The 12,189-nt window shown below is 47.3% G+C and overlaps 1 protein-coding gene across 1 annotated transcript in view; it reads left to right on the top strand.

The window, feature by feature from the left end:
- The first annotated feature begins 1,576 nt into the window (after positions 1 to 1,576).
- The window catches only part of CAPN10 (calpain 10), an 84,319-nt gene continuing 73,706 nt past the window's right edge, over positions 1,577 to 12,189 (top strand). Inside the window, exons 1-2 of the mRNA XM_082252572.1 lie at positions 1,577 to 1,840; positions 1,928 to 2,059. Of these exons, the coding sequence (XP_082108698.1) occupies positions 1,715 to 1,840; positions 1,928 to 2,059 (258 nt within the window). The 5' untranslated portion in view covers positions 1,577 to 1,714. The remainder of the gene's footprint in view (positions 1,841 to 1,927; positions 2,060 to 12,189) is intronic.

The following is a 12,189-nucleotide window of genomic DNA, read 5'->3' as shown; positions in this document are numbered from 1 at the left end:
TGCAGACATGATACAAGAGATGGTCAGAGACTACAGACATGATACAAGAGATGGTCAGAGACTACAGACATGATACAAGAGATGGTCAGAGACTGCAGACATGATATAAGAGATGGTCAGATACTGCAGACATGATATAAGAGATGGTCAGAGACTGCAGACATGATACAAGAGATACTCAGAGACTGCAGACATGATATAAGAGATGGTCAGAGATTGCAGACATGATATAAGAGATGGTCAGAGACTGCAGACATGATATAAGAGATGGTCAGAGATTGCAGACATGATACAAGAGATGGTCAGAGACTGCAGACATGATACAAGAGATACTCAGAGACTGCAGACATGATATAAGAGATGGTCAGAGATTGCAGACATGATATAAGAGATGGTCAGAGACTGCAGACATGATATAAGAGATAGTCAGAGATTGCAGACATGATATAAGAGATGATCAGAGACTGCAGACATGATATAAGAGATGGTCAGAGACTGCAGACATGATATAAGAGATAGTCAGAGATTGCAGACATGATATAAGAGATGATCAGAGACTGCAGACATGATATAAGAGATGGTCAGAGATTGCAGACATGATATAAGAGATGGTCAGAGACTGCAGACATGATATAAGAGATGGTCAGAGATTGCAGACATGATACAAGAGATGGTCAGAGACTGCAGACATGATATTAGAGATGGTAAGAGACTGCAGACATAATACAGGAGATGGTCAGAGACTGCAGACATGATATAAGAGATGGTCAGAGACTGCAGACATGATATAAGAGATGGTCAGAGACTGCAGACATGATATAAGAGATGGTCAGAGACTGCAGACATGATATAAGAGATTGTCAGATACTGCAGACATGATATAAGAGATGGTCAGAGACTGCAGACATGATATAAGAGATGGTCAGAGATTGCAGACATGATACAAGAGATGGCCAGAGACTGCAGATATGATACAAGAGATGGCCAGTGGTCAGATCAATGTCTGTAGGGTCTGAGAGGCCTCTGGGCCATGGGTTGGGTACCAGGGAGGATAGGTCGTGGAGGACACAGTCCATAGTAACGTAAATAATATGGCACTGTAAGCGTGGACCCTGAAGAACATAAACTGTTCTTAGATTATAAATAAGCAGAAGTTACCTATCTGCTATACACCACACAGCAATAGAAAAGGCACATGTATTGCAGCGGTAGCCTACAGCAATGGACACGACGAGACACATTCAGGGCTGGCTGTTAGGACGAACCATGGCAAAATGAAACAAACTGAGGCTAGAGATTGATTACTATGCACAAGTTAGTCAATTCTCCTCAGCGATCATAAATAATGAATTCCTGCTAAAGTATGCTCAGTCCCATCCCTAAAGCCTTCATTCACACACGGGGCTTGGTTTTAGGGAGGTGGTACAAGCTACAGCAAAGCCTCGCCCACATGTGAGCGGCAGCCAATCCCCATGCGCGGCACTCGCATATTAGCTCACCTCTCATGCAGGCACGTGTGTGAAGATTTGTGATTGGCTGGCGGCGGGGTGCCTGGTGGAAGCAGAGTGGGATGGATGGGGGGATGTGGAGAATGTCAGTGATGTCCCCTATGCCATGTTGTGTCAGTGCACTCTGCTCGGGGTCACACCGTTCCCGTATATATCAGTGAGGAGGGCCTGATGGAGATGCCATATGCTGACTCCCTGCAGGTGACATGCCGCCTCCCATGTCGGAGCTCTTTGTGGACCCCGAATTCCCTCCCTGTGTGTCTTCCTTAGTCCGGAGAGGGGGTACCCCTCTATCCCCTCTGTGTGACCGCATTACATGGCTAAGACCCCAGGTGAGCCCTCTAGTCACAGTGTATTTCTTCCTGCACCCTGGATGAAGTGATTGATCAATAGGTGTTATGTCTTCTTCCCTCTCCTAGGAGATCTGTCCGTCCCCTCATCTATTCGCAGAGAAGCCCAGGCTTGCTTTGGGAAGGCAGGGGATATTGGGGGACTGCTGGTTTATATGTGCCTGCTATGCTCTTCACAAATCCACAAAGCTTCTTCACCAGGTACTATTCTTCACATATCTTTTAGGCCCTGTCCATACTGTTGCATTGTGGGAAAGCGTGTGTTTTTGCATGTTTGACCGCAACATGAGGTACCACCCGCTACTTGCAATGGTGTGATACAGTGCCATTCATTCACAATGGCTCCCCCGTGCTGGCCGAGGTGCACTGCACAGCAGCTAATGTGCGTTGCAATGGGCAGGTCTGATTTCTGGGCCGCTGAGCTGAGCGCCAGACCGGTTCTTTATTAGAGATGGGCTCTGGTGTGTTCAGGATTCTAGTCCCAACCCACCTGCCTGACACTGCTAGAGATAGGTTCTGGTGTGTTCAGGATCCTAGTCCCAACCCACCTTCCCGATACCGCACACCGCTAGGGATGGGCTTTGGTGTGTTCAGGATCCTAGTCCCAACCCACCTTCCCGATACCACACACCGCTAGGGATGGGCTTTGGTGTGTTCAGGATCCTAGTCCCAACCCACCTACCACACACCGCTAGGGATGGGCTTTGGTGTGTTCAGGATTCTAGTCCCAACCCACCTGCCCAACACTGCACACCGCTAGAGAGGGGCTCTGGTGTGTTCAGGATCCTAGTCCCAACCCACCTGCCTGACACTGCTAGAGATGGGTTCTGGTGTGTTCAGGATCCTAGTCCCAACCCACATTCCCGACACCACACACCGCTAGAGAGGGGCTCTGGTGTGTTCAGGATCCTAGTCCCAACCCACCTTCCCGACACCGCTAGGGATGGGCTTTGGTGTGTTCAGGATCCTAGTCCCAACCCACATTCCCGACACCACACACCACTAGAGATGGGCTCTGGTGTGTTCAGGATCCTAGTCCCAACCCACCTTCCCGACACCGCTAGGGATGGGCTCTGGTGTGTTCAGGATCCTAGTCCCAACCCACCTGCCCAACACTGCACACCACTAGAGATGGGCTCTGGTGTGTTCAGGATCCTAGTCCCAACCCACCTGCCCAACACCGCACACCGCTAGAGAGGGGCTCTGGTGCTTTCAGGAACCTAGTCCCAACCCACCTGCCGGACACCGCTAGAGATAGGCTCTGGTGTGTTCAGGATCCTAGTCCCAACCCACCTTCCCGACACCACACACCGCTAGGGATGGGCTTTGGTGTGTTCAGGATCCTAGTCCCAACCCGCCTGCCCAACACTGCACACCGCTAGAAATGGGCTCTGGTGTGTTCAGGATCCTAGTCCCAACCCACATTCCCGACACCACACACCGCTAGGGATGGGCTCTGGTGTGTTCAGGATCCTAGTCCCAACCCACCTGCCCAATACCGCACACCGCTAGAGAGGGGCTCTGGTGTGTTCAGGATCCTAGTCCTAACCCACCTGCCCGACACCACTAGAGATGGGCTCTGGTGTGTTCAGGATCCTAGTCCCAACCCGCCTGCCCAACACTGCACACCACTAGAGATGGGCTCTGGTGTGTTCAGGATCCTAGTCCAAACCCACCTGCCCAACACCGCACACCGCTAGAGAGGGGCTCTGGTGCTTTCAGGAACCTAGTCCCAACCCACCTGCCTGACACCACTAGAGATGGGCTCTGGTGTGTTCAGTATCTTAGTCCCAACACTGCACACTGCTAAGGATGGGCTCAGGCATGTTCAGGATCCTAGTCCCAACCCTGCCTGAACCCATAAGAAGTTGACTTCGCCCACCGCTAATCACAAGCAGTGAGACATTTCCTGGTCTGTGCAACTGCGGACTGGAAAATGTCTCACTGCCTGTGATTAGCAGTTTCAGCACCCTGGCAGGATTGGGCAGATGGTTTGGGGCTAGGATCCCAAACACGCCAGAGCCCATCTCTACACACCGCTAATCACAGACAGAGAGACATTTCCTGGTCTGCAGCTGCACGAACAAGGAAATGCCTGTGATTAGCAGTGTTGGCTTCCTGGCAGGATCCTAGTCCCACCCCACTTGCCCAATCCCACCAGGAAGCCGACACTGCACACTGCTAATCACAGGCATTCTCTTGTCTGTGCAGCAGACATTTTCAGGTCTGTGCAGCTGCGGACCAGGAAATAACCCACTGCCTGTGATGAGCAGTGTCGTCTTCCTGGCGGGATAGTTTGGGACTAGGAACCCAAACACGCCATAGCCTATCTCTACACACTGCTAATCACAGGCAGTGAGACGTTTCCTGGTCCGCAGCTGCACAGACTGGGAAATGTCTCACTGCCTGTGATTAGCAGTGTGCAGTGTTTGCTTCCTGGCAGGATGCTTGTCCCAACCAACCTGCCTGACCCCGCCAGGAAGCCGACACTGCAAACCACCAATCACAGGCAGTGAGACCTTTCCTGGTCTGCAGCTGCACAGACCAAGAAATGTCTCACTGCCTCTGATTAGCAGTTTGCAGTGTCAGCTTCCTGGCGGGATCCTAGTCCCAACCCATCTGTCCGATCCCGCCAGGAAACCGACACTGCTAATCACAGGCAGTGAGACATTACGGATCAGAAAATGTCTTACAGCCTGTGATTAGCAGTGTCAGTTTCTTGTGGGTTGAGACTAGGATCCCGAACACGCCTTAGCCCATCTCTATTCTTTATATATGGACTGCCTAAAGTGTGTAACAAAATGTGTGCTGTACATGCCATACCTTAATAATTGTAAGCCTAGCTGTGTTGTTAACCAGTTCAGCTCATCGAGCGTAGTACGTATGTCCAAAAAGTCAAGGATTAAAGTGGAAGTAAAGTCAGCTTTTGATTTATTCCAACAGGTAAGTCTATAATAAGGCTTGCCTCTAGGTACAGTAAATATCTCCTAAACCTACACCGTTTAGGAGATATTTACTTTAGTAGCAGCCAGTGACGTCACTAACTCATGCGCTCTGAATGGCGGTGTCGTCCATTCAGAGCTGTGTGTCACTTCCATGACTCCTGTGTGCAAATGGCTGAACCCCGTGAACCCGGAAGGAAGACACTGTGACCATGGAAGCCCCAGCAACGGTGACCGCAAACCACTAGAGGTCTCTTTGTCTTAAATTTAAGTTAAGGAGATAAGTTCACCTTTTGGGAACACGTTACATGTTCCACCCAATTGTAGGGTGGGACATGAAACATTTTCCCAGTGCTGTATCTGCTGTGTCCCCCCCCGTGGCAGCAGTACAGAAAAAAGTTCCCTGAAGTAGCTGGCACTATTTGAAAAATAGTGCATCTGTGTCATTTATACACACAGCTCTGTGTGTCTGAATGAACTACAAGCCAGACATCCTTAGCGCCTGTCAGCTTGTAGTTCTTGAACTACCACTGCGCTGTGGAGCACTGTGGTAGTTCCTTGAGTCTTCCTGTCGGGGAGTATTGCGTTATCCGTACACGATGTACAGGTAAGCAGATACACTGACAGTGTGCAGGCGGCCTGTATGGCATCAGCGATCTGCTGATAGCTGGTAAAATGCTTTCCAGGCGCCTATTACCAAAGAGTAATAAATGCAAATTTTTTTTTTACCTGCAAAAAAAAAGTGCACTGATTTATTGATTAGTAATCAAGTTAACTTATCCTTTTAAGATAAGTCTGTCATAATGTGCTAGTATGTGGTGCATACTAGCACAAATTACATTACCCTACAGGGGCCCAATTTATTTATTTATTTATTTATTTTTCTCCTGCTTTTTTTATTTTCTCATCCGGCTCCCGGCTGTAAATTGAAAGTGATCCAGTGGCTGTACAGCTGCTCTTTATTCTCACAGTGCAGGTAGTGTGGTGCCCTGCTGGTCCCACCTCCCACCTGCTCTGGCTCTCTCACCAGGGACCACATCTAGAGCTTCGACAAAATGGTGGGCAAGAGGAGACTGAAGAACATTTGTTCTTCGTTCTCCTCTGTGCAGAATGAAACTGGAAGCAAAGCAAATTTCTTTACTTCCTGTTTGAGACTGGACTTTTGTGGCAGCTACAGCTAGAGAAGCATGAAACTGCACAAATCTCTGCTCAAGTTACTTGCTTTGCAGGGCGGACATTGGGGTAGATTAGACCGTCAAATGTCCATATAAGGAGTACTTGTCATCTGCTCACTGTTTGTTTACTGTTTGTGATAGCCATAACATTTAATTTAAAAAGTTAAATATAAAATTAAGGGGCGGTTCACACTCTTGCGAGTGCGGCGATCGCATGTAATTCGGAGCGCACTGCTCCTTCATTACATGCGATCGGATGTGCGGTGCGAATTCAGCCATACACTTTGTATTAGTTCGCACATGATCGGATCGAACAGTGGTTCACACTTGTGCGATCCGATCCTGTGCGAACTGTCAGATCGCACTGCGATATGCGATCAAACTGGGGGTGTCGTTAACATTTAATTGACACCCCCTACGTATCGCATATGGCAGTGTGAACTGCCAGATGTGCGTTTGCGATGTGGGAACAGGCTGCAAATTCGCAGCCTTCCCGCATCGCACAAGTGTGAACCGGGACTGAGTGTCGGTTCACTCTGATCCGACTCGAAGTCACCCGACTCCGGGCGACTAATGAAGTTGCCCATGCACCGCTACTTCGGCACGGCTTGCAATGACTTCTCATAATGGAAGTCAATGCAAGTCGCTCCGACTTTGCAAAAAAATAGTGCAGAAACCTTTTTCTAAGTCAGAGCGACTTGAGTCGCTCTGCTTAGAACGGTTCCATTGCACAGCATTGGAAGCTACTTGTCAGGCAACCAAGTGGCCTGACAAATCGGATCCGTGTGAACCGGCACTAAATGATGTGTTAAAAAACAGAAACAATTTTTTTTAACCTTTACTTCTGCTACCCTGCACACATCCGCAAACGCATGCCCAGGGTGCACATGTGTTAGTAAACCGCACCACACCTGAGATAGAATTATTATCTCACTCTGAAGTTCCCAAAGCGAACACCAGAGCTCCCTGTAAACCGTTCCACATACCCAGTGAAGTGACTGGCCTCTAGTGATACACAGAGAGGATACAAATCCTCTTACATAAATTGTATCTGTCTGTCTGCATTCTTCTTTTCTCTACAGACATTCAAAGTGCTGAATTTTAAAGCTTGTATGAGCTGCCATAAAAAATGGGACGGAGAGCTGAAGTTCGTCTGCAGAGCTCAGCGAGGAGAGCTGATTGGAGGGAAGGGACACACGCCCTTCAAACAGGAACACAGCTGAGGCTGTCAGATCCCTCCCCTGTCCCCTGTCAGCTGGAGATCCCTCCCCTGTCACCATTTTTCTCTTGGTGCCAGGAAAACTTGTCAGAAGTAATCCATGCTGATAGCAGAGGAATGAAGCAGCAGACAGACACTTAGTGCTCTTAACTAAGACAAGTACACATTATAGAGGGATATGCTTTGTACAGTTTTCATGTTTGAGGTTTACAACCACTTTAACTCTAAACTGATGAGGTGCAAAGGCTTTTCAAGCATTATCTTTTGAGAAATGTTTGGCATCTGTTTACTGGATGCAACCTCGTCTTTTTATATTTTACCGAAAAAAAAAAAAATATTATGTTGTGTTTTTCCCTAAAAAATTATTTTTATAATATTTTTACCTGAAAATATGCATTTTTTTTTTTTTTATATAATCTTCATTTTATTTAACATAAAACACACAGTACTACAAGGAAAAGATACGGGATAAGGCCGAACATGGCCAAAAGCATAACAGTATAAAAAGCCAGTTTCCGGGAACATCTTGCACATAAAATACAATTGCATATCTACCACATGACGTAGGTTGGGCTGCTGGCAGCGAATGCCCAGATAGACACCAAATGGCTACGGGTGTAGTACAGAAAAACAGTGCCAGCCCCGCAAGATGCCCGAGCAAGGGCACACACCGGAGGAGGGGGGCAAATACCGCCTGCAGCAAACCTCCCCCGATGCAGCGCACCCCACTAGGAGCCCCCCCATTCACACCCCCATCCCCCAAGGTGGGTGAAAGGAGGGGGCCTAGCAAAAGCAAACTTCTCAACGGGGAAGCTCTAACATCATCCGAGCTACCAGTCACAATGTATATTGATGTTAAATGTACTGCCAACAGTCAACCAGCCTGGGTCGTAGTGGTAAACCCTCCATATTAGGGCAAGAGCATCAAGTGTAAAGGACAGAGAGAAAAAGTGGAAGAGAAGGAGAAAAGAAAAGAGGCCATTTGTTCTCCCAGGAGGAACCAAAGGTAGCCCCCGAGAGGGGCTAACGGGGAGACAGGGGGCGTCAAGTTTAGAAGCCGGTTCACCCGATCCCACACTTTAAGTGCATGAATCGTGAAGGGAGACCTATATTCTGACAGCCCCCTATACTCTCGAGACAGCCACGGGGTGTAGGACAGATTCCTTCCCGCCAAAAATGTCTCCATCGAGACCGAGAGTTTAGAGTGGGTGTTGAAGCGCCAGTTCAAGATCCTCTGAAGGACGATCGCCCTATAGTACCGCTGTATGTCTGGAAGTCCTAAGCCCCCCAAATGCTTCGGACGTTTGAGAGCAGCCATGGTTATTCGCTTTCGCAGCGCGTTCCAGACAAACTCCGATATCATGCCAGAAAGTTGAGTAAAGAAGCTCCGCGGCAGGGGGACAGGTAGCATCTGCAGGTACAACAAGATGCGCGGGAGGATATTCATTTTAACTATGTTCGCCCTCCCCAGCCAGTAAGAGGTCCTGTTTAATGGCGCTCAGCAACTTAGGGTAGTTGGCCGCGTATAGAGTGTCAAAGCAATCAGTAAGCTGGATACCCAGATACTTCAATGAAGAGGTGGCCCATGTAAAGGGAAATGCGGTCCAGAGGGACATATTCGGGGACGAGGGCAGGCGGATGGAAAGGATCTCAGACTTGGTAAGGATAATTTTGAAATTTGAGAGTCCGCCGAACCTCTCCAGTTCCCACATCAGAACCAGCAATGAGACCAGGGGGTCCGTAAGATGGAACAGCACATTGTCTGTGTAAGCGGAGAGTTTATGCTCCGTATTGCCAATCATCACGCCTCTGATATCCACATTCGCTCTTACCTTACACAAAAAGGGTTCAAGAACTACAGCTAAGAGAAGAGGCGAGAGTGGTCACCCCTGTCTGGGGCCATTCCTGATTGGGAGCCTGGTGGACAGACATCCATTCACCCGAACCCTCGCGCTAGGGTAGGTGTAGAGTGCCATGATCCAAGTCAACATGTGTGGCCCCAAACCCAAGGTCTCTAACACCGTCCGCAGATAGGCCCAGTCTACGCGATCAAACGCTTTTTCTGTATCGGTCGATAGTATTAGGTAGGGTGGAAAATCGGAATGGGTATTAGCCCAGTGGATTAACTGCACTGCCCTGATAGCGTTGCCCCTAGCCTCTCTACCTGCAATAAATCCGGTCTGATCAGGGTGGATGACTTGGGGCAAAAAATGTTTCAACCGGTTCGCCAGGATCTTGATGTAGCACCCTCCTGGATAGGTGCTAGATTAAAAGCATTTTTGCTCCATTCTGCTTATCAGGGGAGGCTGATCTGTTAGTTATGCCTGTTACATGTGCCCAGGTGTGAGTCAATTGGTCTGAGGGAGTGTCCCCACTGTATCCAATAGGGGAGCCTGTTGTACAGTGGAGGAAACCTGGCCAGTGGCAAACAGGCTTTAGTGGCAGTCCCAGTGGGAAGGCACCACTGCAGTGCATCCTGGGATTGACCATAAAAGCCAAGGGCACACGTGACAGGGCGTCTTTGGCGGGAAGCAGAGTCCCAAGAGGAGGGTGACGGCTGTCTCTCCTCCTGCTGTCTGAGGAAGGTGGACCCTGACAGTCTGCCTATTGGACCAGGTGTGGAGCTGAACCTAAGGGATCCTGGAAAGCTGACTGTGTTGATGCGGGCAGAGTCCTCTGGGAAAAACAGTGTCCATGAGTACCAGTGGCTTGCCAAGGGGTCAGACTAGGAAAGGGGACCACTCCAGGGAAGTCAGAGGATAGCCGGTCAGCTCACACGGTTAGCAAGAGTAAAAGGGGGTGCCAAACGTGACCCTGAAGAGTAAGGGCAAAGGAAGTACCAAGCAGGGCCCTGAAGAGTGATTCACTGTATATAAGCAAAATAAATATATTAAAAGCTTGGGACTTTAAATGAGGTGTGACCAGCTACTAAAATGAGGGTAGAAATAATGTAGAAAGTATGAAACCAATGTAACAAGGGTTCAAACCAGTGAAGATATCACTTACAATATAATATGAAGTATATATGAGGAGGATTGGAGGCAACGGGTCATGCGAGGGTATGTCCTGCCAGGGAACTGAGGGGGCGAAGCCCGTGCATGTCAAGCATCTCACCCATATTATACCTTTTTATAATAATTTTTCTTACCTATCATATTTACCATTGCATCTTTACTATTATTATAGATATACCCTTAGGAGTGAAGGGTTTGAGATCTTCTTTTGGAGAGCCATATTACACTAATGTTTGACTCATCATGCCTGCTTGACATGCACGGGCTTTGCCCCCTTAGTTCCCTGGCAGGACATACCCTCGCATGACCCGTTGCCTCCAATCCTCCTCATATATACTTCATATTATATTGTAAGTGATATCTTCACTGGTTTGAACCCTTGTGATTATTGGATATACACTGTTGCTCATCTATGTACATTCTCTTTAGATATCTATACTGTTCCTACTCCTGACGAAGTGAAAGTTGTTCACGAAACGCGTTGAGTCTTCTACGGGCCATTTCTGCAATTTTATACATGCGATTAACTGTTTTATGACTGTTAAAACATTAGTATAATCTATGTACCTTCTATATGTTATTATCATGATATTATTGTATTACCTTGTACCATTATTATGGTCTTGCATATTTACGACTGTACTATTCATCGTTACGCTCATATTTTGGGGTTACATATTGAACATGACTGGTTCCTACTAGAGCTGCACAATTAATCGTATGAAAATCGCAATCTCGATTCACCCCCCCTGACGATCTAAACCTGACATATTCTCGATTCTTTGCATAGCTGAGGGAGCAGAGAAAACAGCTGTGGAAAACTCCCAGTAACTATAAACAAAATGATTACATTGTATCTTTCCTCCCGCAAACGCCTATCAGCATTAAGTCTCCCAGTAACTATAAACCAAATGATTACATTGTATCTTTTCTTCCCTCTGCCAGGGAGAAAGGAAGTTTAACCTCTTAAAGACTAGACCTTTCTCTGACACTTGTTGCTTGCAAGTTAAAATATTTTTTTTTTGCTAGAAAAGTACTTAGAACCCCCAAACATTTTATATATTTTTTTTAGCAGAGACCCTACAGAATAAAATGGCGATTGTTGTAATATTTTATGTCACACTGTATTTGCGCAGCAGTCTTTCAAACGCAATTAATAAACTTTAATGAATAAAAAAAAAAAAACGTAACAGTAAAGTTATCCCAATTTTTTTTTGTTACACAAAGAATCGTGAGAGAATCGTGATCTTTATTCCAAGCTAAAAAATCGTGATTCTCATTTTGGCCAGAATCGTGCAGCTCTAGTTCCTACCAATAAATCTATTATGCATGTTACATTGGTTTCATATTTTCTACATTTATTTCTACCCTCATTTTTGTAGCCGGTCACACCTCATTTAAAGTCCCAAGCTTTTAATTTATTTCTTTTGCTTATATGCAATTTAGGGATGGAGACTCTGTTGGCCATGAGTCTCATTTAAAGTCCCAAACTCCTTCCCCATGTTCCACTGATTCACTGTATAGTTCGCTTATCTTATACTTCACTACAGTGGTAAGGTGAAGCAGTGGCCTTGCTGCATTCAACATGGCCAGAAGTCTTCAAGTCATGCATAGTTCATCTAGTTGGAGTATCCCACTCATCCCTTCTCCCATCCCAATTTTTACAATAAACAACAAAAAAAAAATTCCCTAGACTGTTTTCTGACACAGCCAAGAACCTAAAGTACTAAGGATTTGCCTGTTGTTGCTATGAGTAACCCCAGGGAACCCGCTTCAAGCAGCTCCCAAGGGAGTAGTGCTACATTACCTAAGATATTGATGTCTGTGTTAGGCAAGGATATGGGACGATAGCTCTGTGGGACTGCGGGATCCTTATTCTCCTTCGGGATCACCGTGATGTGTGCTAACAGTGCTTCCGATGGGAACCCCCCCCCCCCTCGAGGCCAAAGAGTTAAAGTAACTACACATGGGTCCCTGCAGG

The sequence above is a fragment of the Pelophylax lessonae genome (genome assembly GCF_965119305.1).
Source record: "Pelophylax lessonae genome assembly, chromosome: 3".
NCBI lineage: Eukaryota > Metazoa > Chordata > Amphibia > Anura > Ranidae > Pelophylax > Pelophylax lessonae.
The sequence above is the reverse complement of the archived record's forward strand: the minus strand, read 5'-3'. Positions and strand labels throughout refer to the sequence as shown.